At 42.2% G+C, this 27,664-nt stretch overlaps 2 protein-coding genes across 7 annotated transcripts; one reads left to right on the plus strand and one right to left on the minus strand.

Annotated features, from left to right (window-relative positions):
* Positions 1 to 4,108: 4,108 nt before the first annotated feature.
* LOC121721204 (zinc finger containing ubiquitin peptidase 1) lies at positions 4,109 to 10,928 on the minus strand. Of its 5 annotated transcripts, XM_042107935.1 has the most exons (13): positions 10,822 to 10,913; positions 10,633 to 10,704; positions 9,938 to 10,446; positions 9,726 to 9,827; positions 9,479 to 9,547; positions 8,989 to 9,102; positions 8,722 to 8,828; positions 7,968 to 8,136; positions 7,473 to 7,661; positions 6,292 to 6,457; positions 5,593 to 5,756; positions 4,627 to 4,853; positions 4,109 to 4,265 (listed from the first exon to the last, which is right to left on the minus strand). In XM_042107935.1, the coding sequence occupies exons 3-13, from the start codon at positions 10,419 to 10,421 to the stop codon at positions 4,218 to 4,220; spliced, it is 1,839 nt and encodes a 612-aa protein (XP_041963869.1). In that variant the 5' UTR covers positions 10,422 to 10,446; positions 10,633 to 10,704; positions 10,822 to 10,913; the 3' UTR covers positions 4,109 to 4,217. The 5 variants fall into 5 exon arrangements, with proteins under 5 accessions (XP_041963869.1, XP_041963871.1, XP_041963873.1 ...); XM_042107937.1 differs by lacking the exon at positions 10,633 to 10,704 and having other exon boundaries at positions 10,822 to 10,928; XM_042107939.1 differs by lacking the exon at positions 9,479 to 9,547.
* On the plus strand, positions 10,890 to 26,954 carry kpna5 (karyopherin alpha 5 (importin alpha 6)). 2 transcript variants are annotated; one of them, XM_042107941.1, is made up of 14 exons: positions 10,890 to 11,018; positions 11,953 to 12,086; positions 12,634 to 12,735; positions 12,925 to 13,027; positions 14,008 to 14,102; positions 15,912 to 16,043; positions 16,319 to 16,407; positions 17,965 to 18,064; positions 18,395 to 18,558; positions 20,760 to 20,838; positions 21,065 to 21,190; positions 22,527 to 22,654; positions 22,814 to 22,992; positions 24,480 to 26,954. In XM_042107941.1, exons 1-14 carry the CDS (start codon positions 11,015 to 11,017, stop codon positions 24,665 to 24,667), a joined length of 1,623 nt encoding a protein of 540 aa, XP_041963875.1. In that variant the 5' UTR covers positions 10,890 to 11,014; the 3' UTR covers positions 24,668 to 26,954. The 2 variants fall into 2 exon arrangements, with proteins under 2 accessions (XP_041963875.1, XP_041963876.1); XM_042107942.1 differs by having other exon boundaries at positions 12,928 to 13,027.
* Positions 26,955 to 27,664: the final 710 nt, after the last annotated feature.

Raw genomic sequence — 27,664 nt, forward strand, 5'->3', positions numbered from 1 at the left:
CCTCTGCATGCTCATATTGTCTCCTACCCAGGTGAGTCCAATTAGGGCAATTAGGCATCAAACGCTCCCTCATTATCTCCAGGCATTGCCCCCTCAGTTCACCACAATATCAATAGCCTATGCAGTTTATAGGGTAGGCCAACTTGGAGTTAACTTACACACGAGAGATTCTTTCTCTGGGCTAATCACATTACAGATCCTACAGTGTGCGAGCAAAGATATTCAGAATTCAGGGAGGGCGACAAGAATATTGGCAAAAAAACAAAACTCATCGGAGAAGGCTATTACCTTACTACTAAGCGGAAAACAGTGCACAACCAACTAGCTAATGACTAGTCTGATCATCTGATGTCAATCACACCACAAATTGATTCCAAAAAAATATCAGGGTGTTACAAGCTAGGACTGCCACTGTTTTCAGTGTGAAGAAGAGCATCTAGTAGACTATTAATGACAGAAGGAACGCAACTCGCAAGCGCACTTCACTCAAAGCAGTTCAATGTTTTGCAAGTTGTGTGCATGTCACCATTCAACTTTTATGAAGGAGTGTGTGCGAGCTGGGCAACAACACTTCCATAAAGCAATTCGAACTTGCACAATTTTTAAAAGAACTAGGAAGTGCCGTGTTCATTCACTTTTGAAGGGAGATTAGCTATCTGTAAGAAATGCCTGGTAGGCCTACGGCGCAACTTGGTTTGGACTTGATGCTACCTAATTAATAGTAATTAATTAAATAATAAATAAAAGGGGATGATATATATAATGTCCATAGAAACATTTCAACGCAGTAACGCAAAAGTAGCCTAATGTAAGTTGTTCATCCTCAGAGAGAGTAAATAAGTAATGCAATAAACATCGAGTAGCCACCTGCAGGCCCAATGGCTATAGACGCTAATAATTTCAGATATAGACCACATACGCATTTGCCAGGGGTTCAGCCGCGCATGTAATTTCAAAAGTGGACAGACAAAGTCTATGCTATTTGAAATTAAACAAAACATACCGTATTTGAGTGCGGTTCATGACGCTGCTTATCAAAGTAGACGCAGCAGGTCTCTTTCAAAATGTCCTGTTACAATTGCAGCTGCTTCCGATTATGTTGAATATTTAGAAAGTACCTTACATGACGGCATTTGTGAGCTTCTGGTTGTAACTTGCTAATTAACTAAAGCAAGACTTGAGTGATATCACACAAGGCGCACAGAAGTGAATTAAATGAAATAGGTTAACATGCTTTATTTGAACATTGCAATACCCACCCAACAAACCCAGAGACGGCTTAGTAGATGTTTCGGATAGATGACAGCACCTTGAAACCGATTAATAGCCCAATTCTCAGTTGTGCAATAAATGCAGTAGGCTATCATCATAGCAGTATTATCATATCATTGATAATCGTTCACATTTTACTATACGCTAATGACAACCACTGCCCCTCAGCTGGAGTTGCACAGGAGTCTCCAAAGTACAGGGAGACAGAACGTGAATGACTTGAGTATGAACTTTTTGAAAAGAGAAAAAAGATGAAGACAATGAGTAAAGGGCGAGGCTAGAGTTGGAGGAATTGTGTCTTATTGCTGTAAAGGAGAACGCGAGAATGACTGCCGCTGACCCACGTAGACTCACAAGTAAGAAACATAATTCAGCCTTAAACTGCATTAAGTTGTCCACACGAAATGCAGCCTCCTTTTTGTCATAAGTTCGCATCAGCAGATGTGGTTTGGGAAACGGGGACACAGAAAATAAAAATAAATAGGTTAACCTGGTCTATTTGAACATTGCTGGTCATTTTAAGTGATATCATAAACCTTGCTACATGTTTCGGGTATATCACGTTGCGCATGATATTAATTGAATCTCATGTCGCTAGGCTAAATGTGGTTATCTAACAGATTCATAACTTCAATAATTGCTCACAATTAATATAGGCTAATGGCAACCACTGCCCCTGGAAAATAAACGGTAGACCTAGGCCGCAGATATATTGAACATTTGAAGCCATCCCGAGGTGACAGCTGGAGCTATTGGAGTCTCCGTTGCACAGGAGGACATTACGCTTAACTCAGGAACTTTACAATACAACCAATCATACCAGACCAGAATAAATGTTACTGGATTTGGCTACATTTCAAATCCATCCCTCCACACATGTTGCATTGACTGAACGTCTCAGAATTGAGCGCTGTCTGCTCCCTGGGGGTGTTGCCTGGGCGCTGTGCTGGTGTTTTGCTCATCGCTTTTTGACCCATGCATGGACCGAAAGTTTAAGGTATTTCAACAGTGACGCTGCACAAATAGCTTTAGGCTATATTAGATGCAGGCTACTACCGCTATAATGGTTCATACCTCTCTCCGTTTTTTGCGCGGAGTTTTTTTTTTCGTGGATGATTTTGTTTATTAAAATATATTTTGAGCCAAAAGTGAGGGGGCCAACTGTGCTTCCGGCGCCTATGAACACCATAGTTCAGTTTACGTCAAACAAAAAAAAAATGCCAGGCCAATCAACAACGAGAGGGGATGACAAAATCAAAACTGACTGGTAAATGGTAGAAGCAATGCCTGCAAAACTGCAAACATCAAAAATTTTAGTTGGAAAAATGCAGAAATGTATTTACACAAAAGAAAGCTCACATACATTGTTTCCTGACTGCCTATTCTGTTTAGTTTGTAAAGTTTAGGTGACTCTGATCAATGTGAGTGACCAATGATTTCAAAGTTTATATTTCTACGCCTGTCACCATGCTAGCAGGATTCCCAATCGTGACCAAACTATTCACTCATGAATGAGTTTGGCTTACCAGCTATATACCCCTCAAAAGATTAGAATAAACAGAGATGGAGACCAATTGACAAATCGTGATTTTTTTGCGGAGAGAATGTGCATATGTCGTACCGCTTTGCGGTACGTCTAGTTTTAGATTGCTGGCTGACTAGCTATTTGTCCCAAACTATGATTAATAATAAATAAATAACAAATAAAATGTGCAGCCACTGACAGAAATCCCTTTCCCAATAATGGTGCTGCTGATGTGATCCGTGCATTCCATTTAAACTCAGGTAAGTGTCCTGTCCAGCATTAAAATAATCCATCCTGTTCTAGATAGATAGATAGATAGATACTTTATTGATCCCCAGGGGAAATTCAAGAAATGTTTCGCAGAGCTCAGGCTCCAGTGAGGAAGGTAGGAAATGTTCCGACGGTCTCACTCCAGACTCAAAATAGAACAAAAGCCACCATCCAGGAGTGCAAGAGTAGACCCATAGCAAAGAGAAAAGCAGTGCTGACTGTGACTGATGAGTTTGACTATATTTAGAGGAGGTGCAACTAAGTACTAATTATGATGTTTTAGGTTTGTGATTCCATAATTTTTTACAGAGGATTGAGTGTTTCCATATTTGTTTCCTCTACATGATCGGAAAATCATGTAGAAAATCATCCTCTACGTCAGTGTTTCTCAAACTTTTTCAGACGAAGGACCACTTAACCAATAAAAAAAGAAACGCACGGACCACCTAGGTAAAAAAAAAAAGATTAGACCTACTTCAACAGTATATTAGCCTACACAATAGGCCTACTCACTGAACCACCTTGCTTATTGTCTTTGCACTTTACTTATTGTGTCAGAGGATTCATATGATTTAAACTGGCATATTTTACATAGACAGTGTTGCAGAACTGTTTAGATTTACATACAAGTTGGGTCAATATTGCAGACAACTCATCTATATTATATTTCACCAGGTCTGCTCGCGGACCACTTGGGATAGCTTGCGGACCACACTTTGAGAAACACTGCTCTACATGATCTCTGCTTCACAAAGCTAGAATGTTCATCTTTTACAGGCACATCTGTGATTTGTCTTTTTTCTAAAAAATAAAACAACTGAATGAACATCCTCAAAGATTGGCGATTCCATCATTTTTGTCAGGGGTTGTATAATGCAGATGGTTTGGTTCAAATCAAAAGGACCAGATGGTCACTATATGCTTTCACTTTTTCCCATTCACTTTTGCTTAGTGTCTCCAATACTCCATCACAATCTTTTGTTTTTCTTTAAAAAATCTCTTGCCATATCAGGTTTCCATGGTATAGAAGAGACGTAAAGATAAGAAAAGGTCATAATTTATTATTAATCACACACAATTAAAACACTATAACATTTGCATTAAAACCTGAGTAGAAAGCATTTCTGGGAAACACAGAACAGGATTTTGTTCATGGGATTCGATCAGCACGAAACGTCCTTGAATTGACAATCTGCCTCTGAAATACAAAAATGAGCATTTTCAGTGACACGTGCAGAGATTCACTGGCACAAGAGTACTATGGACAAAACATGACAAAAGTTCACAATATCACCTACAACCACAGCACCTGTTTCAACCAGTTTGCATCATGCATAATGTGTCCAACTCATGTAACTCAGCAACAAAAATGTGTCCTCAGCCAGGAAAAAAATCATCAAAGAAGTAAATGCTCCGCTCTGTGTGTGTGTGTGTGTGTGTGTGTATTCCAGCTGTGTCTTCTCCAGTATGAGTGTGTGTGTGTAGGGGGTGTGTGTGTGTGCGTGCACGTGTTTCTGTATTCTCATTTCAAGTGTTTGTGTTTCGGTGTTCATTCTCACCTGTTTCTGTTCTGGCGTCAGCAGGCCCTCCACCACCAGAACCTGGTACTGCTGGTGCTTCAGGTGGCTGGGGAACTTCCTCATGCGCCGCACGACGGCGGACACAGCGGCCGAGTCTCGCTCCAGCAGCCTGGCCATCTCAGAGGGGGGGCAGCCGGGGTCAAAGAGCAGCAGGCATAGGCTGCCGTTCCTCTTCTGCTCCAGGCCCACCACGGAGCGGCTGTGGCCTAGACAGGGACAGAGACAAGCAAACGGAAGAAATCATCATAGAAGTCAATGCTCTGCTGTGTGTGGGTGTGTGTGTGTGTATTCTTGCTGTGTATTCTCTAGGATGACTGTGCGAGTATGCAAGTATGCGAGTGTGTGTAGTTTCATGCGGTTTTCAAATCATGTTTTGGAGGTACTTTTCAAAACATCCTTCAGTACCACCAAGCGCCAAGTGCGGCTAGAGGAGGTATAAATCTAAACAGCTGCATCTCTTAAAGGAATGTAGTGCTACTATATTGTACTGTAATGCAGGTGGACAAGCCATTTTGTTTTATTTTATTTTTATCTTCAAAACAAAAATGGACTCCTGATTTGAGGCCTGTGGCCAGTGCTGGGAGATACCTCTCTTACTTGTGATTTTGAAACCTATGAATTTACTTTTTATTTTGACTCTGGAGACTATATACAAAAGAACAGGAGTCCATAATATTCAGTGTACACACACTGCTCTTTCTCTTCCTGCCTTAAAGGGGCACACACAGTGGTGTAGTCTACGTGATACGCAGGACTACGCAGTATACCCACTTAAAAAACATCACCAGCTCAGTATACCCACTTTAAAAAATCATGGCATGGATACATATTAACATTTGGGGTTGATCACAGTATACACACTACAGCTAACTAGACTACATGACTGGGCACACATTAAGCTAGGATCACTTCAGCCTTCTGCCACTGGCTACTGTGCCGACCTACCTTGGTGCTGGAGGTAGATGGGGGGCAGAGAGGTCTGCACCACCCTTGGAGGTAGTCTGCCGTTTTGTGTGGTCGATTGGGAGAAGTACTGCTTCACCCAGTCAAACAGGCGTGGGTGCGTCCCGCCCTGACCCGTGGGCTTGTGGAAGTCCACAACACGAGCACTGCAGGTAGACACAGACGTATAGTCATACAGTAAAGTGCAGGATGCAGTAAGGTAACAACGTGCAGCTATTATCATTCAAATCTTTATTTCATACACCAAAAGAGTCCACAGTATTAAGACAGTGTAAAAATACATAGAATAAATACATATAATAAATACAATGTATACAAAAAGAAAAGCATGGAAGAGAACCTCATAGAGCTTTTAGCAGGGTTGACTAGAACTTCTATTATGTTTTTTAAGGTATGTTTTAGGAGGAAACTGTTTTCTATATGGATAGATGAGAGTCCGATAAGTACAACTGTCATTGCCACTAGCTGTCCAGACTATTCACTCAAAGAACCTGAAAACACAAGACCAGCTTTTACAGCACAACTTAGCCCAGTGCATCACCACTGCTTAATAAGCGAGTTGCCTTGTTTTGCTGTTGGTGCATGCAAGGCAAGTTTGGTGGCTTCGCGCTAACTGCTGTTACAATATGTTTTCTGTTCAGTTCAGCATGGTCAATCAATCAATCAATCAATCAAGCTTACTTGACACTGAGAGAGGTGAAGAGAGAGTAGATCTCTGTGGAGCCAACCCAGGCCCGGGTGCCCTGGAGGCGGTGGTTGAAATGGGCCGCCCCGGCTGGGTCTACTCCCTGCTTCCAGGCCTCTTCTATCAGGGCCTGCACCCGAGGGATGTTGGGGATGGGGACGTCTTGGGTCAGAGAAATGAAAAGCCGTTAAGGGAGACTAAGCCTCACTGATGGCAGCATCTGACTTGGCTGGCTTTGCCTTCCTGCTGCTCCTACACTCGGACTACATAAGTATGTATAGTATATACTTTTTTGATCCCGTGAGGGAAATTTGGTCTCTGCATTTAATTAGTGAAACACACTCAGCACACAGTGAACACACAGTGAGGTGAAGCACACACTAATCCCAGCACAGTGAGCTGCCTGCTACAACGGCGGCGCTCGGGGAGCAGTGAGGGGTTAGGTGCCTTGCTCAAGGGCACTTCAGCTGCGGCCCACTGGTCGGGGCTTGAACCGGCAACCCTCCGGTTACAAGTCCAGAGTGCTAACCAGTGGGCCACAGCTGCCCACATGGCGGATTCACGGTGAATACACATGGTGAATATGGGAATGCATTTTGTACGGCTCCAGTTAATGAACAAGAATATACAACTACAATTATGTCCTTGAACAAATATCAAATAAGCCTATCAAATAAAACTGTAATTGGCAAAACTTTAAAACAGTACTGTCTGAAATCTAACGGTTGTCTAAAGCAGAGTCTGTAAAATGCATCTAGTCAGAAAAAAAATGTGTTTCAAAATATTGCCTGTTTTGTCACTGAACGTAACATGGTAATAGCAAAGTCCTTATAGACCCTTTCAATCTGTTCCTACAGGGTTTCTGGTTGAAACGTTCAAAACCAACACAGATACTTTGAAATGAAAATGAATCTGAAAATTAATTTAGCTTAAAGCGTAACTTTCGCCAAAATGCAACCTAGGGTCTTTTTGTGAATGTACCCGAGTGAAATGTTCGTTTAAAAGCATAATTATGTCGGAAGCGCCGCGCACATTTTATTTTTGTTTGTCCCCAAGTTACCAATACCAATACAAAACAATGTTGTTTTCTGTGCCACCTGAAATGCCTGTTTGTTTTAAGCTGTTGAAAGGGTCTAGCTAAAAGCCAAACATGTGCAAACAAGTGACAGGTTCCTACCAGATAAGATGTTATTGTATGGCTCCTGCTTGTGGAGGGATGACAGAAGCATCTGGAAGTTTCTGTAGCCACAGCCCCAGCCCTTATCCCCCTCGGAGGAGGAGTAGTGGTCCGTCTCTCCACAGAGCCACACGTGGACCGTGTCCCGAGGCTCCCGCCGAAAGTAGTCATACAATGCCCCCATCAATCCTGAACACACACACGAAGGGAGCTTCATGTGGATGCATTTGTATATGTTTCTCAGTTACAATTATGTGAATACAGATAGTGTAAGTAAGTGACCATTAAAATGCAGAGGTGCAACACATGCATCCTTAAGCCTGATCAAATCTGCAGATACATAGTGACACATGCAGAGATTAAGGATCAAAGACTGTTTTCATGGGTGACACAGAGGAACCAGACATGTAAGTTGTTCTAAACACGTCACCAGTGATTGTCTAATCGCTGTAACACTAATCTCTCTAGAACTCTGCGGTTAAATCCAAAGCAAACCTGGCGTTCTAGTCTTCCCATCATCCACGCCAGTGGCCAGGCTCTCCATCAGCTCTGCCCGTTTTATGTGGAACTCTGCAGGGACCATGTTGCCGCGGGAAACCGCCCTCTCCATGTTCCGCTCAATCTGTTTACGATAACCACCACTCCCGTCCATACCAAACTGTTTCTATACAAAAACGCAAAATCGAGATGCACAGATAAGGTCCCACACCCACACACATACAACCAAATATCTGAGTTTAGAATACACTTGTAATGTAATATTTACTCATCCGTTCAGTTTGGTAAAGGCACACACTACAGGTACTAAGAACCTCTTCCTAGAGCCTGCCTGGAACCTTGTTTAGCAATCCTAGAATCACACTTACAGTAAAGGTGCAGTCAGGGATTGTGCGGGAAGTGGCATTTGTTTGTGTTTATGTTTATATTTAAATTAATTAGCAGACGCTTTTGTGCAAAAAAAAAACAAAACATTTTAACCAAGGACCAAACGAAACACAACAGAGAGGTAGCTCACCCCTACCTTCAGTATTCCCAGAGAAATTTCACGCAAAGTTTCGTTTTTGTTTGGTTTCAAAGTTTCTGTTTCTTTGTTCTCAGTGTAATCACGGAATGGGCAGCTGAATGTGAAAAAAAAAAAATGTTATGGCCTTGAAATCGCATAAAATCCCTGATTGCACCTTTAAGAAGCTGAGCATCAGAAGCACACGTGTGTGTCTTATTGTAGGTGTCACTAGTTGTCTGTGTTTACCTGCAGCTTCTTGAATTCCTCCGCCTCACGTTTAGCCTCTTGCCACTTCCGCTGCTCTTCCTCCTCCTTCTGGAGCTGTCTGGCTAGTGTTAGGTCTGATGAACTCTCTAAGAACATATGCACGACCATGTGTACAAACACACACACACACACACACACACACACACACATATTTCTTCCATAATGTTGTATATTCCATGTGGTATTTTCCCTTTGTGTGTGTGTGTGTGTGTGTGTGTGTGTGTGTGTGTGTGTGTGTGTGTGTACCTGCTCCCCTGGCTGCATCTGTATCGTTATCCAGATGAAGCTCTACGTGTTCCTGCAAAGAGAAGGCGTCGGGGAAGGGCAGGGAGCACAGCGGGCACTCGTACTGCTTCACCCCTATAGACAGGTAGGGTACAAACATAAGAACTGATGCCCAATAACAGCATGGACATAACTTAAAGGAATTATCCGGAGTAAAATGCACTTTAGAACAATTTACGGATGATTGGGAGTACATACGTTGAGTTGAAATCAAAATCATGTCATTCGGATGTGTTTTGAGAAAGGTATAAAAATAGCGTTTTGTAGCGGCGAAATGACATGCCCTGGTCACTTCCAGGCAAACGAGTTTTGACTAAAAACTCTCAAAACACATCCGAATGACATGATTTTGATGTCAACTCAACGTATGTACTCCCAATCATCCGTAAAATTGATCTAAAGTGCATTTTACTCCGGATAATTTCTTTAAGGTTGCCACATTAAACGTTACCTGAGGTGTTAGTGTAACAGGTAGTAGGTGTAGTAGAAGAACTTGAAGCTTCTCTATCTGTCGTAGCCCCTGAAACACATATTACAACAAATGAGGCAAAACCTGACAGAGGCAGTCATAAAGAGTCTTTCTTTTAACAGACTTAGTATGCTACTACAGCGATCTTACAGAGAGGAAATGGAGTAGCTGCTAGACTGAGTCTTTTATGCTATATGAAGAATATGCACAATGTTGATGATACATTCACCTTCATTCATGGCTGACTCCTGCAGGTGCAACTCCACGTGTTCCTGTAAAATGAAGCAGTCTTGGCACACAAGGGAGCACATCGGACAAGGAAACAGCTTTTCTGGAAAACACAAATCCCAAAGAAGGAAAGAAGCACAAGTCAACCACAAGAACCCTCAGTGGAGGATGGACAGGAGTATTCTGCAATTATGATCATTTAATATGTTGTACCTTTCCGAGGAGAAGACAGACGCTTCTGTTTAATGGCAACATGCGCTTCTAAACTTTCTTGCCGGTCTTTGGTGTTCTTAGAGTGTGTACGACCCTCAGGACTGTGTGTGGCACTGTTTGTACCACATACAGACCCCACTGCAGCATCTGTGCTGCTCTCTGCAACTGGCACAGGCGTCTGACTGGATAAGGTTCCAGGAGGCAGACTTTCTGCCCAATGTCCCTCTTTCCTAGTCACAGTCCGAGGCTTTTCCCGGTCATTAGTCCAAGCTGGAACACAATGGGCCACCCTGGCCTTTACTGAGGGGGTGTTAGTCGTCTCTACATGAGCAGTGTTGATGTGAAAGCTGAGCTCATCGTATGAAACGCCGGACAGGGAGCAGAAAGGACAGTGCATTTCATTTTCCAAGTGACTGAGTAGAAGGTGCGTCTTCATATCTGCTTCAGATGCTATGTCCTCGCTGCAGATCTCACAAATCGGCATGATTGAATCCTCAAAATTGAGCCCACTGTAGGAAAGTAACAAACACAAGAGACTGATCTGATCAGGCAACCCTTAATCATTTAAAGTTTACCTAAGTTAATTCCAAGTTAATATAAAACATTTCATACGAATTTGAGACCTGTTCTTATGTTGACACTACAAGGGCTGACTACGTGATTAATTAGGGAAATAAGTTACTTAAATGTCAAACCTGACAGGTCAAGCTTTTCTGTTGTCAGCAGCAGCAGCTAACGTTACATTATCTTCTTAGCTCGACAGCTTGCTGGTTAACGGCGAAATATGAAATAACAGACAATGTTCAGCGTTCATCTACCTGAAACATGCAGTGTACAAGAGTATTTTAACTCACCAACAAAACGTAATCTCTAGAGAGCTGTACCTTTGCAGTTTCGGCTATTCCTTTTTCACTTTCCATTCATGTTTTGTTCGTGTTTTCAAGCCGCGCACCGGATATGACGATTTTTGTTACTACCTTTTGACAGAGCGTCGCCATATTGCTCTTAGCTTCGCTGGTAAGGGCTACGAGTGAAAAAATTGTAGCTAACATCCTTGCTCAAGTTGTTTCTCGATTTATGGGTATGTATTGGATACATCACATGTGACATACAAACTAAATGTTACCTGAACCTTAGTCGGATGTTTGTCGTTTTATGTGACTGCACAGTAACGTTAGCATTATTAAGGGTATCATATGTAGATTCTAGGGTAAGTAAGCCAGCAAACTGGTGGTGGGTAAGCTAATGTTAGCGATAGCTTAGTTGGTTAACAAATTAGCATCTGTTTTGCCTCTATTAGCTAATTTGACACACGAGCTTTGCTTGCCGAGAATATAGTCACTTGCACGGTCAGTGGTTTTAAGAGTTGTAGGATGGTCAAAGAAAGATAAGTCCATAACCATAAGTATGGTGGGCGATTATGTTTTGTTAATGTTAAAATATGTTCCAACGCTCTGAGCTATGTTGTCTCTAGCTGTCCCTAACTCATTATTTAGCAATATATTGTTTGCAAGCTAGCTATGAAGTAGACTGCCTTTAAATAGATCCAATATAACGTGTCATATTTGTGCCATTTGTGTCCAAACTTTCTAACGTTACATGGCGCAAGGGGCACGTGGTTAGAACAAGGCGTGAACATGAAATAGTAAAATACAAATGTTGACAGCAAAACAGCCACGCTCTAAGAAGGTATCTTTATCAGTTAACATTAACGTGTCCCGCTGTAAGTGTTGTTTCAAAATGTATGTGGAAAGCCTGTAACGTGACATTTCGATTTACACTACAAGATAATACAATATTGTCCCTATGCACTACTTTTTGAATTGTGTGGCGTTTCTATACAGGTTGCTTTTAGCGGCATGTTTATAAGGATACAATAGTTGACACATTGTGGTGACGCTCTGTTGAGAAAGTTCAGTGCTTGTTGCACGATAGCTGAATTACGCAGCAAATTTTTAAATGTGAATCCCCCAACCCCCCCCCCCCCCCCCCCCCCCCCCCCGTCAAACCTTCAGTCACAATGGCAAGCCCTGGAAAAGAAATCGATCGGATGAAGAGCTACAAGAACAAAGCTTTGAACCCACAGGAGATGCGCAGGAGAAGGGAGGAGGAAGGGATTCAGCTTCGCAAGCAAAAGAGAGAGGAACAGGTACAGTAATGGGCCTACTTCCCATGTCTGTCTGGAAATTATCTGTGTCAAAGAGGATGCAGAAAGACTCGGCTCAAGTTACTGACATGACCAAGAGCCCTTGAAGTGCACAATAGCTAGAAACTAGTGACCTACTCAGTGACTTAACAATGATCAGTGAGTTTGTTTACAAGTTCAGGGCAGGGCCAGATGGCCAGTGAAGGGTATTTGTGCATGTGTTGCTGAGTGAGCAAGCATTCCAACTCACCTAGGTGAGACATAATATCCCAGGATGCACTGTTGAGACTGTGAAAGACTGAGAAATTCTGCTCAGTAGTCTTAGCAAGTGGCCACGTGAAGGAGATGCTTCTAAAATTATACTTATTTAGTTCATATTTAAAGTGTTGTGATTTAACTTGCACACATTTAATCTGTACATCTATAGTGATGATGTGTGATGCATTCAATCATTTTAAGTGTGTATCTGGTTAGTTAGTATCTGTATCTGACAAGTTTACACTAGGCCTATCCTCTGGTGCTTACCCCTCCTCTCGTCCTGTCTCTTCAGCTCTTCAAGAGAAGAAATGTAAGCCTGCCACCAGGTGATGAGGCCATGCTAGAATGCCCTATTCAAGACCCTGATGTCAGTTCAACTGTGCCACTCTCAGGTGTAAGTGGATGTTTTTAACTTGAGCTGTCTTATCTACTTTGGATCGAAAAAATGGGCCAACTGTGAATGGATTTGATAGAATGGCAGCATTCCTTAGGTTGACACTTAATCAAGTTGATAACTATATTATCAGTCACAGTTACAAACATAAAAACTGTCAGAATGTGGCTCATATTGCCTGTGTTTAAGCAGGAGGGAGTCATCACTCCAGACATGATTCAGATGATCTTCTCAGAGGACCCCGACCAACAGCTCGTAGCAACCCAAAAATTCAGGAAATTACTCTCCAAAGGTTTGTGCATTCTTTCCTCCTCATAGTCAGTCATCACTGAAACATAGGGATATGTGTCTGTTTATGTTTAGTACTTCTCCTGCTCTTGTAGACCACACATGTAAATAATAATAAGCTTTATTTGTATACATACACAGAATGCGGCTCATAGTGTTTTACATTTGGAGCATTTAACATGTAAAGCAAACATGTTTCCTGCAACTCCCACTGCATAATGTTCAGGAGATTAGCAATGAAAGCAAGTGTCTGTAAGTGAAAAAAAAAGATTTGGCTGATGGAGACCAAGAAGCTAGTATAATAATTATTTTTTCATTGCTTATTTGTTTGTTTGGGTCCGATGTTTTATATCATATGTTATTTGTTTTGTCATTTTGTATGTTAAAGGAACACGCCGGCTTCTTGGGACTTAAGTTTATTCACCGTATTCCCCAGAGTTCGATAATTAGATGCCCATCTCACCTCTGTGCGTGTAGTTACTCGGTCTGACGCACCCGCCACTAGCCTAGCTTAGCACAAGTGCCTCGAAGTGGCCAGCTTCATTACCCTTCACCTCCAAATAGTGACAAAATGGCTGTGTCTCATTTGACATTGTTATTTGTACACATTATAACTATACAAATCACAGCATGTAAATAGGAAAATGTTGGAATTCTTTTGTCACTGGGAGGTGTAGGCTTCTTTTGTCAATGGGAGGTTTAGGATAATAATGCGGGCCCCTTTGAGGCACTTGTAGCGGTGGGTGCGTCAGACCGAGTAATTATACGCACGGAGATGAGAAGGGTATGTATCGACTTATCGAACTCTGGGAATACAGTGAATGAGCTAAAGTCCCAAAAAGTCGGCACGTTCCTTTAAACCATTACATTTCATGAAAACTCTTTTAGATTTATAATCATGACATGTCTTACTGGTGGACCTTACACTCAAGTTTTTTTTCCTCTCTCTCTATCTCTCTATCATGTTCTGTCTATCTGTAACAGAGCCCAATCCTCCCATTGATGAGGTGATCCTCACACCTGGCGTTGTCAACAAGTTTGTAGAATTTCTCAGAAGAGGTGACGACAGCAACCTGCAGGTAGGTGACCCTGGTGTAGTGTGGAGCTATAGCTCACATGTGTTCTTCTATTTCATTTATTCATTTATTTTTAATTACCACTACAGAGTTGCTTCCCTCCAATCTAACTTTGAGTACAGGGCAAGAACAAACATCATGTGGGGTCAGACTTATGACCTTCATAATTACCCGATCTTAGTTCACGCACTGCAGTTCCTTTTGCTCCCTGCCCAGGCAATCAAGTTAGACAAAACAGATTTATTCCTACGGCATATCAGGTTTTTAAAAGCATACATATGGGGCTTTATGGCAGTCTAAACAATGGGTGGCCTTTGAACATAGGTGATTGGATGGAATGTAACATTCCACAGATTCTCGCTTAATGAGTTGGTATCATAGACTGTGGTATGTGTTGTAACTTTGTCACAAACCAACACTGAAACTTCATATTGATTTGGGGTAAAGGTAGCCTGGGAGTACTCAGACAAACCTGTTAGCAAATTTGAATTTGTTTTGCAGGTCAGTCTGGCAAGGAGGCCAATTGACTCCCATGTCCAATATTCTATCATGCTTATCTGTCAGGGGGTGGGATTTACAGTATATGATGACCGATAGAGTCGTGTATTCAACACAACCAATGGCTGCACTGATGGAGACAGGGTTAAACAGATTTGGACGTGTATTTTTGGAATTGAATAAACTGCATTTAAAACCTTTGATTACAAGAAAGATTTGATTGCTGCACTTTTGAAACGATTTGGTAAGAGTTTAATGCACAAATTTAGATTCACTGCAGGTTACACACCTGTAAGTCGGAAGTCAAACACTACGTTTTCATGCCAGGAATATTGAATTTTGATTCAGTTTATTGCTCCAATTCCGATTATGTCAATATTCCGTTTAACCTGTTTAGAAGCAAGTAGAATGTCACGTTTTGAGCATATTCCTGTTTACATAGCAATAAACATTATTCCGAATAATTTAGCGACGCAGCCTACAAATAGCCTCGCCTAATATTCCGTTTAGAACAGGCATATGCTAGGGTGTGCAAAAGGTTTATTAGTAAACCGAATATGGCCTTTTTTCGGTTTATTTCAATCAGAATAAGATGTTTACAAGACACACATATTCGGTTTATTCCCAATAAACTGATTCGAAACGGTTTATTGGTTGCGTGAAAACGTAGTGAATGAATCCTTTCCAGACCCACTCTCAATCTGAATTGAGATTTGAGAAGCGACCTGGTGTTAACCAGGCTAGGGTAAAGGCTGAGAATAGAGTGTGAACACTGTGCTAGTTAATGGTGGGCAGTCATTGCTGTATACATAGCCACAGTGCAGTGGTTTTCCACCCACACAGGCAACACAACAGGACTCCACTGTCACCATCGTAGCTTGTGCTTTGGAGTTGACTGGGTGTGCATTCCGCCTTTAGTGTAACTTGATCACTTCTGTTTTAGGACTCGTTGACTGTGTTTATTTGTACACAGAGTTGTCTAAACAAGCAGGCTGTTTATAGAGCTCTCAACATTTCCACACTCCCTTGAGTAATAGAACACTGCTAGCATTAATGGATGTGTTCTCTGTAGTTAAGACCTTCATTGGACTGTTAGACTGCATTGCTTTTAAGGTAATTTCTTTGTCAGTCTAATGGATTTGCTTGGACTGGGACTGAAATATTGATGCACATTTGTCCTGGTATGCAAGGCTTTTGTACTCTGTATGCAAAGCGGCCACCACAGCAGGTGACGTGTAAATGAATATGGGAATTAACTGATGTAGCTATTCGAGTACAGGCGACTCACAACTTGTTTGTGCTGTTGTTTTACAGTTTGAGGCTGCCTGGGCCCTGACCAACATTGCCTCCGGGACGTTCCTCCACACCAAAGTAGTGATTGAGACTGGGGCCGTGCCCATCTTCATCGAACTGCTCAACTCGGAGAACAAGGATGTGCAGGAGCAGGTAGGGACGGGTTGGTGGTGGACACCCACAATTCCAGCTCAAGCTGAAGCTTTGCAGACTTGGTACACAAAGGAGTAGAACAGTACACTAGACACAGCATATCAAGCACTGTGTACTGTAGAGCCCGAAGTGCTCTTTCATAGAAAGTAGTTTAGGTTTGAGAAAGGCAAGTCACGGGCACCGTAGCAGCTACAGTGGGTGAATGGTATCTGTAGTGGAAATGTTAATTTAGGACAACAGGTGACCAGAGTAACCATAGCAACCATGTTTTTCAGGCTGTGTGGGCTCTGGGAAACATCGCCGGCGACAACGCAGAGTGTAGAGACTACGTCCTCGACTGTGGCATCCTGCCTTCCCTACAACAGTGAGTGTCTGTGTGTGTGTGTGTGTTAGAGAGAGAGAGAGAGAGAGAAAGCAAGAGGAGAAGAATAGGAGTTCCTTTAGCTTTTTAAGATGATGTAACAGGCGTTGTGCATAGTGCGCCATAGTGACCTTTTGTGTTTCTGCTATTTTGTCTGTATGCGTGTGGTTTAAAGTTGCACAGCTGCATATTTCATCCGTCAACATGTATGACCAGAGACAGTTCAAAGGAATCTTTGGTATGAGCACTCTTTAAAACACCCTGACCTAGTTAAAAGCAATGTGTGTATCAAACCACTTCCTCAAATGGTAAATATAACGGTGTTCTAAAAATGTAACGTTTTGCAGGTCAGTCTGCAAAATGTGTGGAGGTGTCTTGTTTAAAGGTATACTACAGTATGCAAGATTTTCACCTTTACGAAGCCAATTTGATAGGCGAATCGTTCACCCAGCATACCTATACAGCATAGACTTACTGAGTTGCTACCGAGAAAACCAGCTATGCAACTTCAAGAACGGAGACCCGACAAATCTTGCGAGACCGTGAAACATTACCTTGTCAGTAGATATTGCTCTTTGGAGTACAGGGGGGTAAGTCACAAGAAGTTTGCTCTTTGCAACAGCAGAGTAAAATATAAATATATTGTGACTAGAGGGAGCTTTACAGTCGCCAAAAATACTTAAACCTGCATAGTGAAAGTGCACGTTTAAGCGATGGAGTGTCATGCAGACACTCTGAGGGAATTCCATCTTTATCGTCCCTGCTCTGCCACGGAGGGCCACAGCACAGGCCTGCCACATTCCTTCCTGGTCAGCAGGGCACCGGTCTGAGCCACACTGAATGAGGTCAGGGTCGCCGGGGGAAACCAGACAGCTGTGACTCGGCTCACGGCCACAGAGAGTGGGGGCTCATTAGGGGGAACCTGTTGACACGATAATCAATTGATATGTGATATGTAGCCAATTGAATTTAACTCCCGCCCTGTCCCGTCCTTTTCTCCTGAAGCAAGGTGCTGATTGATGGAGTTGTTTATTGCTTGCCCAATTTATTGCTTGCCCTTTCCCAATCCCACCCCATCTCTCTCTCCTCTCCTGCCTTCCTGTCACTGTCTTCACTATCGGATTAAAGGGAATAAAAAGTGCCAAAAAAGGATATTAACAGTGAAGTTCTATTCTCCATGCTGGAACATCCCATGCAAATGGAAGAACGACTTTCACAGCATGGTTCTGCTAGTTATATCACTAGTATGATGACAAGGTTTTATTAGTGCCAGAAGGGCTGTTGGTGCTTTTTAGTCTTTAGCTCTCTCGTTTTAGGCACAACCTCTTTACTGCAGCTTTCAAATGAAAAGCTCTCTACACACACAGCAAGTCCTTGTTAAATAACACGGCTACCTCCTTGTTAAATACGACGTCGAAATTGTGAAAAAGTGATGACTAAGTCTTAGATGTCAGAAACTCAAGAAACAAGTGAACACACCTCTCTCTCTCTGTATATCTGAAGTCTCACCCCTGCAGCTGACCTTTGCCCTCTCTGATATCCTTCCTCTCTGACCTGTAGGCTTCTCTCCAAGTCCAGTCGCCAGGGCACCATCAGGAATGCCGTGTGGGCGCTGTCCAACCTGTGCCGGGGGAAGAACCCTCCTCCAGACTTCGCCAAGGTAAGGTGCTACAGTGACAGTTCAGCTGTGTTGAGTGAGGCGCCATCACTGCATACTTTTCTTCCGGTCATGTTCATCGTCTTTATCTCTCACACTGGCCTCTCTTTACTTCTTTACTCTCTCTCTCTCTCTCTCTCTCTCTCTCTCTCTCTCTCTCTCTCTCTCTCTCTCTCTCTCTCTCTCTCTCTCTCTCTCTTTTCTCTCTCTCTCTCTCTCTCTCTCTCTTCTCTCTCTCTCTCTTCTCTCTCTCTCTCTTCTCTCTCTTCTCTCTCTCTCTCTTCTCTCTCTCTCTCTCTGTCCCCCTGTCCCCTTGTCCCCTTGTCCCCTCAGGTTTCTCCATCTTTGAGTGTGCTGTCCACTCTGTTGTTCGGGAGTGACCCGGACGTGCTGGCTGATGCCTGCTGGGCTCTCTCTTACCTCTCCGACGGGCCCAATGAAAAGATCCAGGCCGTCATCGACTCGGGAGTTTGCCGCCGCCTAGTGGAACTGCTTATGTAAGTGTCAGATATATACACTCACTCACTCACTCACTCACTCACTCACCCATTCCAGTATTTTGTCCAACCTCTGTACACAAACACCTTTTTCCATAATCTACGTGCGCGCACACACAGAAACATACTTGTGTACACATAGTAAAGGAAGAATATGCAATAATTGCTAACACTCACTGATCCGTAGGAATGCATATGCTTATTACATAATGAAAATGTCATAGATATCGGTAGATTTTGCCTTCCCCGCTAAAGCCTATGGGGCAGAATACATCAAAACAACCGCCATATTTTAACAGGGCACACTTACCGGCAAAATAATGGTGTAAAAGCTGCAGTAGTTTTGGGCTATAAAGCCTTAAACTCATACATTGCTCAACCGATGGCCTTGGATGTTTTTTATTTGAAGGTAGATAAACTACATGTGAAAATTGATTATTCAATACTATTGACAGGTATAATACATAGTAGGCACGTTCTTTGTAAACAGCTTTTCACGTGTGAAATGTTATTTCTGCCCCTTTACTTTTCCTTTTATTGGAACAACCAACCACACACAGCACAAAAGTCAGTTAAATGTGACCCAATTCCGATGTGCAGCATGGACGAGTAAACAGGAAAAAAAGCGCATGGATTCCGATATTTCCAGATCGGTTTCAGGCCTCATTCATATAAATCGATATGTGCCAACGCGACTGCAGTCTAAACGGGCAGATTGGATATTCCCTGTCATTGTCTACTTGCAAATTGATGAAAATGCCCACAATCTTTTACGTTTTCGCATATACATTACGGTACATACAATGTTGCTTTCAATTTCACGTGAATGCACGACTGGCAGAACGATGTACCAGTAATTTAAAATGAAAACAGAGTTGGCCTATTTTGCGGACTTCTCAAGATACTTGGAACGGGTAACTAAGGAAACCAAAGTAAACAACTGGCCACTGAAATACCCTAATGCAAGCTTATTTTGTGCATTTGCTGTGCCGTTTGTTTGTTTTCTTTCATTTCTGGTGCGCACACGGATTGTCTTAAGTGTTATACAAATTATTGAATCATGTAAACACAGATATCTGATGTGGGCCACTCTCAAATGTAGATGTAAAAAGGCATTCCAAACAATTGGATATAGGCAGAAAATCAGAACTGTGCATCAAGGCCTGCCGGTGTAAACGCAGCCATAGACATATAGCCTAATTCTGTCAGATGAAAGACAATGGCGACAGATGCATGTTGAGAAGATCTAGTTATATGTACACTCGTAAAACGAATGTGTGTTAAAAAAACAACACAAGTTGTGTTATTTTCAATGCATGGTATGTTACAAATAAAAAAAGGAAACAACACAAACTGTTGTGTTAAGAACAACGCAAGCTGTGTTGTTTTCAACACATTCGTTGTAAGAGTGTATGACATATATGGTTAAATGTAAGTGCTCATGACGTACATATCCAAAACACAGGACGATACACTACTGTTTGCCAACTTACATACCAAGTTATGTAATCGACAAGGACTAAAATCATTATCTATAGTGTTCTTCAAATGTGCTTACACGCATGCTTACTCGTACATTTACAATCCTTGTTTATGCTTGGATAGCTACCCATCCAGGTATTAACACCATCCTCAGGCATTAACTCTGACATATTAAACAGCACATGGTGTTATCTAATCATAAGCATGTGTGTACTAAAGAGCTGCTCCTAGCCGGACGCTTCCTGAGTAAGGAAATGTGTTGCTCTGTACACACCATTCACAGCAAGGCAGTCAGTGCACTCTATTTTGCCACAATCAATCAATTAATGTACAGATATATTTGTCCCAGCCATACTACACCAGCTGATTCAAATTAGAACAACTCTGCAGCCAGGTGGATCAGCCAATTAGTGAAATCACCTGTTGAGTGGCAATTGCAAAGGTAGAACCAAACAAAACATTTTTTTTATTTTTTTTATGGGCTACGTACATTGGCGCTGACACTAGTGCGGCGCACTCCGCTTTCGACATTCGATTACATTAGATTCCATTTTTCTCAACACAACTCTGCACACCAGCATCGCACTTTGCCACCGCTGCCGCCGTGTAATTTTCCACTCACGTGTTGTGAGAAATCACTCCTGGTCTTGTCCATGAGGTTGTCTATGTGCTGTACTGAGTGATCTGTTGCCATTAACACCCACCCCCTCCTTCCTCAGGCACTATGACTACAAGGTAGTGTCCCCAGCGCTGAGAGCAGTGGGGAACATTGTGACGGGAGACGATATTCAGACACAGGTACTGTCTATTCTGTCCAGTAGGTCCACCCCTCTGCCTGATATTTGCTTATCGCTGCTTCTGTGGATGCCAGTGTGTTAGGGGTCTTGAGCAGTTTTATTTATATTTTGTGTAGTAAAAAAAGTATATTCAAGTCTATTAACATATACAGTGTGTAAATGTAATTTCACATTGTAAGTAAGGCCTATAGTAATCATTTGGTGTGTGTGTGTGTGTGTGTTTACAGGTGATTCTAAACTGCTCAGCTCTGCCTTGTCTACTACACCTTCTTAGCAGTCCCAAAGAATCAATCAAAAAAGAGGCATGTTGGACGGTCTCTAACATCACAGCTGGAAACAGACGACAGATCCAGGTGTGTGTCTGTCTGTCTGTGTGTGTCTGTATGTGTGTGCCCCAGGGATGGAAATTAGCCACCCGCCCCCCTAGTTTTGTCCACTGGCGGGTGTATTTGGTCAACTTACCAGCCACTGTGGCGGGTAAATAGAGCTAGCATACCACAAATAGTCAGATCCGGTCTAATTTTCATTTTTCTTATTGACGGTTAAAAATAAGAAAGTGTCTGTAGGGATCATGTAACGTTACCAGCCTATAAGGGTAAATCACGCTGATTTGAAGTTCTACAACAACGACCAGTGAGCCGCCGCCCGCAGCATAGCCTATAGTCACTGGTGCACTTTTTTACATTACCATTAAGAAACTGTCACTATGCTCTCATGTGCCACTGCTAGCTCATTTGAGGATGACTGCATAAACATAAATCTAGTGAGATCTGTGGATTTACGTTGTATCTTCACAGACTTAATATTCTCACACGAATAGTTCTCTTTTGAAGTGGCCCGTAACTTTAGCTATTTTTATCTGGCCCGCCACACCTTTATGGAAAACTATGACACGCTGTTATTTAGACCTATGAGGCAGACAGACACAGACATCTCCACACCCATTCGTCATGGTGGAGATGTCTGTGTCTGTCTGAAACTTTTCATTCAAGCAATTACAAACCGGATATCAGAATAAACAGCAGAACCGAACACAAAGGTGTAAAGCATTCCCTTATACAATTAGCCATTCCATAGTAATCCGGTTCTGAAATTGAAACAAATGTCTACAAGGTCTCCAACTTTGGGCTTTTGTAATACATGATGAGGCCAAATACAAAATAAATGTTAACAATATTGCCTAGATAACTAAATATTAAAACAGAGTTTTTCAATGTAGTTTTACAAAATGCTAAGCATGCATAAGTTTCTTAAAGCTGAGCTGTGCTTCAATTTTCAGTGCATGATTTCATAACAGGCCAAATAGAAAATAAATGCCAAATGTTAAATATAGCCTTGATACCTGTAAATATTTAAATCAGATGATGTACAGTATAGTTAGATTAAGTTGGATTATAGGATTCCCCAGAACTCACACAAACGGAGTCTTAAAGAAGCCACACCATTTTTATGACCAGACACTATAGCATATGAATGTGGTTCAGTTGACCTTTAATTCAGCACATTTGTCAATGTAAATGGGTGTCAATGTAAAGGTGTATATTGGTGTGTCTGTCTGTCTGTCTGTCTGTCTGTCTGACTGATTGTGTGATTGTGTTTGTCTTTTCCTCAGCAGTGTCCCTGACTTCTCTTCTTAGTTCTTAGTCATCTATGTGCTCTTAACTTTCTCTCTCCCTTTTCTTCTGCCAGACGGTGATCGACGCCAACATCTTCCCCGTCCTGATCGAGATCCTGCAAAAGGCCGAGTTCCGCACTAGGAAAGAGGCTGCCTGGGCCATAACCAACGCCACCTCTGGAGGCACTCCTGAGCAGATGAGGTGTGTGTGTTATCTTTCACCAATCACTTGTTTTCATTTCATCTATGGTGAGTACAGGTGGATATAAACAGTGATAAACATGACTAACAGTGTTTGTGTGTGTGTGTGTGTGTGTGTGTGTGTGTGTGTGTGTGTGTGTGTGTGTGTTTGTGTGTCCAGGTACCTGGTGTCTCTGGGCACCATCAAGCCCATGTGTGACCTCCTGACAGTAATGGACTCTAAGATTGTGCAGGTGTCCCTCAACGGCTTGGAGAACATCCTGAGACTGGGAGAGCAGGAGGCCAAGCAGAACGGCACCGGAATTAACCCCTACTGCGCCCTCATAGAGGAGGCATATGGTACACACACACACTTACCAACTTTTTAAAAACTGTTCATTTTAACTACTGTAAGGTTCATATTCTCTGTAAGTCGCTTTGGACAAAAGCAACTGCTAAATACAATAACCATTACCAGTAGTGAGGGTACCACAAACACTCACATACCAAGACAATTATGGCTTGTTCATCATGGATTGATGTCCGACTCCATGTCCCTTATATGGTGCAGCCAGTGGACCATTAAATCACACAATGATCCAAAACATACAGCCAAACAAGACAAGAAATGGTTAACAGAGAACAACATCAACATTTTGTGGCCCGTCCGTCAAAAAAGTGAGCACAAGGCCAGAGTGATGGCAAAGAATCGTTCCTGCCTCAAAACCTGGATTACTGCTAAAAAGATGCGGTCTAAAATAATTGAGGAGACATGGAGAGGCTTGGTAGACATTATAAGAGCCATTTTAAGAGCTGTGATGGCAAATAAAGATGTTTCCATTGATTATTTAAAAAGGGTATGAATAATTTTGGACACCATTTTTCATAAAAAAGATGGAAAAAACGTATTATTCTGAATCCATGTTTCTACCACATTGTCTTACAGCCTTTTGGTATGTGGGAGTGTCATTTTCAGTCAGAGCAAACATATTGATAAAGACAAAAACAACATTAAATCAATATTTGCCAGGGTATGAATAATTTTGTTCTTAACTGCCAGTGCTTTGGGATTATCTGAAGCCAAATGAGCCACCTGAAAATACACTTCTGCAGTCAAAGCTGGCATTGGGGGTCGTAATGAAAGGTTGGGAATGTAATAAAACACAATTGTTAAATAACAAACAAAAAGTTATTTAATTTACTTAATGGTATGTTCGGTTCAGTTTGGTTAAAGGACAACTCCAGCAAGTTTTCACATAGATCTCCGTTTCTCAAGGTCACAGAGTTCTGTCGGTACGAAAAAAAAAAGAAGAAAAAACACCTAGCTCGAGTTGCTACAGCCAGCAGCTAACGCAGCCAGGCTGCTGAAGTGCTACACTCTGGGGGCATGATTTTAAATATGCTTTTTAAAGAAAACACACTCCTTTAAGTGTGTTTTCAGTTGGCCAATGGCTTCAGCTTCAGACGGATAATCCCAAAGCACCCGTGTCCGTTAATCTTCATTTCACATTGATATAAAAGGTGGTCTGAAAAAACCTGAAAAATCGTCACTCAGTCACCTATACACATGAACACATGTTAAACTATAAAGCACTGGCAACCACCTACTAAAGGCTGGGGATGTTCTTAGATCCTGGAATAATCTTCCACTAGATGGCAGTAGAAACATTGTAGGGAAAAAAAATAAGTTATTAAGTTAATACACATGGAAACTGTAATGAGATCAAATCTAGGTGTCCTGAGCACTGAAGGGTTCATCTTTGAGAACTACAATGCTCCTATTAGGAACCTTTTGGAACTCATCTCTCAGTCCTCTGTCTTGCTGCTTCTCCTTTTGGAACCTGCAGGCTTGGACAAGATTGAGTTCCTGCAAAGCCACGAGAACCAGGAGATCTACCAGAAGGCCTTTGACCTCATCGAGCACTACTTTGGTGTGGAGGAGGAGGATGCCAGTATCGCCCCGCAGGTAGACCAGAACCAGGGCCAGTACATCTTCCAACAGCAGGAGGGGCCCATGGAGGGCTTTCAGCTTTAACACCCCCGCCACCCCCCCATAAGCCCCAGAGAGCTCATCTCTACATCCCCCACCCCACCCTGACTCTCTCTCTGAGTGCGTCCCCCAGCCCAGCCCAGCCCCCCTTCCCACCATGCCAGTGTCAACTCCCTGATGACCTCATCTTCCCAAAGCTACAGCTCCCCTACATTGCCCCCCCCCCCCCCCTCAAAAGAAAAAAACATACACACACCCTCTGTCTAGCTAGATGGGGTGGTGGGGGAGGGGGGTACAGAGGGCTGAATGGCTACCTTCCCCTTTTTCTGATTCCGGTCATCTGAACTCATCCAGCCAGCTACCCCCAAAAATCAATTGCAAGGGAGAGATGGCAAACATAAATCGTTATTTTCTAATTTTGTTTCTGTTGTATGTTTATTTTCTGTATTAGGAGTGTATTCCTATTATTATTATTATTATTATTATTATTATTATTATTAATGCAATATTTTGGCACTGGTGTCCCAAAAATGACTTTTTACATCATATCCCTTTTTGAATGTGAATCTACCTCTTTAGTCAATGAAAAAGCACTCATGGTCATGTGACTGGTACAAGTGCAAATGATCACCAGGGAGGTGCCCTCTAATGCAGTGAGTGCAAACATTTCTCTCAGTTTAGAGGGACATATCAGAAAAGAAGTCAAGTAAAAACAGCAGAAAGCAACAACAACCAAACAGCTAAAAATGGGAAAAAAATATACATTTGAATGACCTTAATGGAAGCAATCTCAACTCTTAAATGGAGACTGACCATATAGGTTAGCTCTACTAGTTTGCCGTGAAAATTAACAATTGCACACCCACACATACACACACGTACGTACACACACACACACACACACACACACACACACACACACACACTCACTCACTCACACACACCCATAAAGCGGTCTCTCAATTTAGCATGAGGAGTCTGCCTCAGCATTGGACACCAAGTGTCAGAATCTCTGTGCGTGTGTGTTTGTGTGTGTGAGGGAGAATAGCTGTCCCCGTCCCCCTCTCAGCTGACACTAACAGCTCCTAACTTCCAGGGCCTGTCTGGGCTTATTTATTGTGTCTGTGAGGGGAAAGACTCCGAGCAGGACATCATTTCGGACACGGAGGTCTAACCCTGTTGGAGAGCGATTGCTCCAGCTTAATAATGGGGCCTTTTCCCCATATTTAGTTTTTTTTTTTTGCTTGTGTTTTGTTTTGTTTTTTTGCTTGTGTTTTTGTTTTGATGCAGTGTCATTGTCCAGAGCCTTTGTTTCTGTTGTTTTTCTTTTTGTTCCGTTTCCAGTTTCTTTTTGGATTTAACCTTTTTAGATGTTCTATCATCTCAAACAGAGGATGTAACAACCTTCTTTCTCCAATGTTCACATGGCCCACTGGTCAAGTGCTGCAGTACTTTCAGATTTGACATCATCAGAAAAATGCTCTGATTTATAAAAAAAAAAAAAAAAAAAAGTAAAATAAATCTGTATATTATATATACATGTAAGCTCTGATTTAGTTTTCTGTTTTATGAGAAGCTCCTGATGGACACAAGGTGCTGATCATGTGAAGCTTCATATGCAGTCTCTTGTGGTGGAGGATTGGGTGGGGGGCAGCCAGAGTGGACGGCTTGTCTTCATGATTCATCCTCATCCTCCTCCTCCTACCTGTCAGGAGAAGAATCTGGATCATCAGAGGCTGGTGGTGCAGAAATGAATAGTCATCAATCTCGTTCATGCTTTGTTCGTTCGTTCGTTCGTTCATCTTGATTCTGCAGAAGACTACTACTCCTGCTGTGAATGACCTTTGACATTTGACCCCTGTGTTTGCGCCCCTGTGTGGCTCAAGTCAGGTTTTCTAGAACTTTCCCTTTATTGCAAATTTCTCCCCTGAAATCATGTTACATAAGAATTTTGGTTCTATTTTATTATCATTATTTATGGTGTTTCTGGCACGTAACAGACAGTGCTGATGAAATTATGTTATCAGATGTGGAGTTGGAAGTAGAAGCAACAGTATATTGAGATTGTTAAACATGTTTTTGGTTGAACATCAAGAACATTTAATCGTGTATAGTTTTCTAATATTTCTCATGTTTGTACTGATTGTATAATATATACATATGTTTTGTTTTCTTCTGGTTTATTATTTTTTTTTGTCCATTAGAAGGGGGGAAAAGTGTATGAGTCTGCATCGGTGTCGAGCTTGAGAGGAGAATTTCGCGCTCCACACTGAAGAATGTTGACGTTCTGTAAAATAGAGGAGAACAAATAAACTCTTCTGTGCCACCTGAAGTCAAATTTGTGTGGTGTGTGGTGTCTTTTTCGAGTGAGGAGAATGGCCGCCCTGGCTCTGTGTGGGTCCATGATGAACTTCTGTACTCTGAGCTTTCTGTTCGACTTTGTAGTTTTATTTGAGGAAACCTACTTGGTGAATAGAGCGGAGTTGATATCGTCTTTGACCATTGAACTTTGAACATCTCCATTTATTCTTTTAGATGATGTTTTTTTTTCCCCAAGCATTCAATTTACACTGCAAAAGGAAGGCTTAGGGTAACAACAAATACCACTTTTAAAAACACCACAAGTCAACCAGAGGTAGAGCGTGCAGGAGTCGAAGTACCAGCCAGAAGAGTCCTCAAAAGTAATGGTAGTAGAGGGGAGTATGTATGTCTGACCTGTTAAGTTTTGTGTTAGGCCTGTAGGAGAACAGGATGAAGGGGAGATCAAAGATGTGGGCCAAATGCAAACAATTCTTAAAAAAATATGATTGAAGAATGATACCTTCCCCTGTGTTACACTTCCTCTTAGCCAAGCCAAATTCCCCAGAGTAATGACACACCTATGCTTTATCAGTGCATCACCACGCAGATGCATGAATGACTATAGATACTTTAGGCAAACCGAAAAACAAATGAGTCATACATGTAGAGATGGCCATGCAGTTAATAGTCATGCAGCTCTTCTCTCCACGTCAATGGTTACTAATTATGTCGGGTGTAACG

Source organism: Alosa sapidissima, chromosome 10 (genome assembly GCF_018492685.1).
Source record: "Alosa sapidissima isolate fAloSap1 chromosome 10, fAloSap1.pri, whole genome shotgun sequence".
Lineage (NCBI taxonomy): Eukaryota > Metazoa > Chordata > Actinopteri > Clupeiformes > Clupeidae > Alosa > Alosa sapidissima.

Bases quoted from the DNA above. Each gene is read 5' to 3' on its own strand.
- kpna5 (XM_042107941.1), top strand. The intron at 12,736-12,924 runs GTAAGTGGATGT...CCTGTGTTTAAG, and splicing joins CAACTGTGCCACTCTCAGGT to CAGGAGGGAGTCATCACTCC. The intron at 16,044-16,318 runs GTAGGGACGGGT...CATGTTTTTCAG, and splicing joins ACAAGGATGTGCAGGAGCAG to GCTGTGTGGGCTCTGGGAAA.
- LOC121721204 (XM_042107937.1), bottom strand. From the start codon at position 10,421: ATGCCGATTTGTGAGATCTGCAGCGAGGACATAGCATCTGAAGCAGAT. The intron at 8,137-8,721 runs GTAAACACAGAC...GTTTTTGTATAG, and splicing joins AGGAATTCAAGAAGCTGCAG to AAACAGTTTGGTATGGACGG. The intron at 7,662-7,967 runs GTTTGCTTTGGA...GTGTGTGTTCAG, and splicing joins TGGGAAGACTAGAACGCCAG to GATTGATGGGGGCATTGTAT.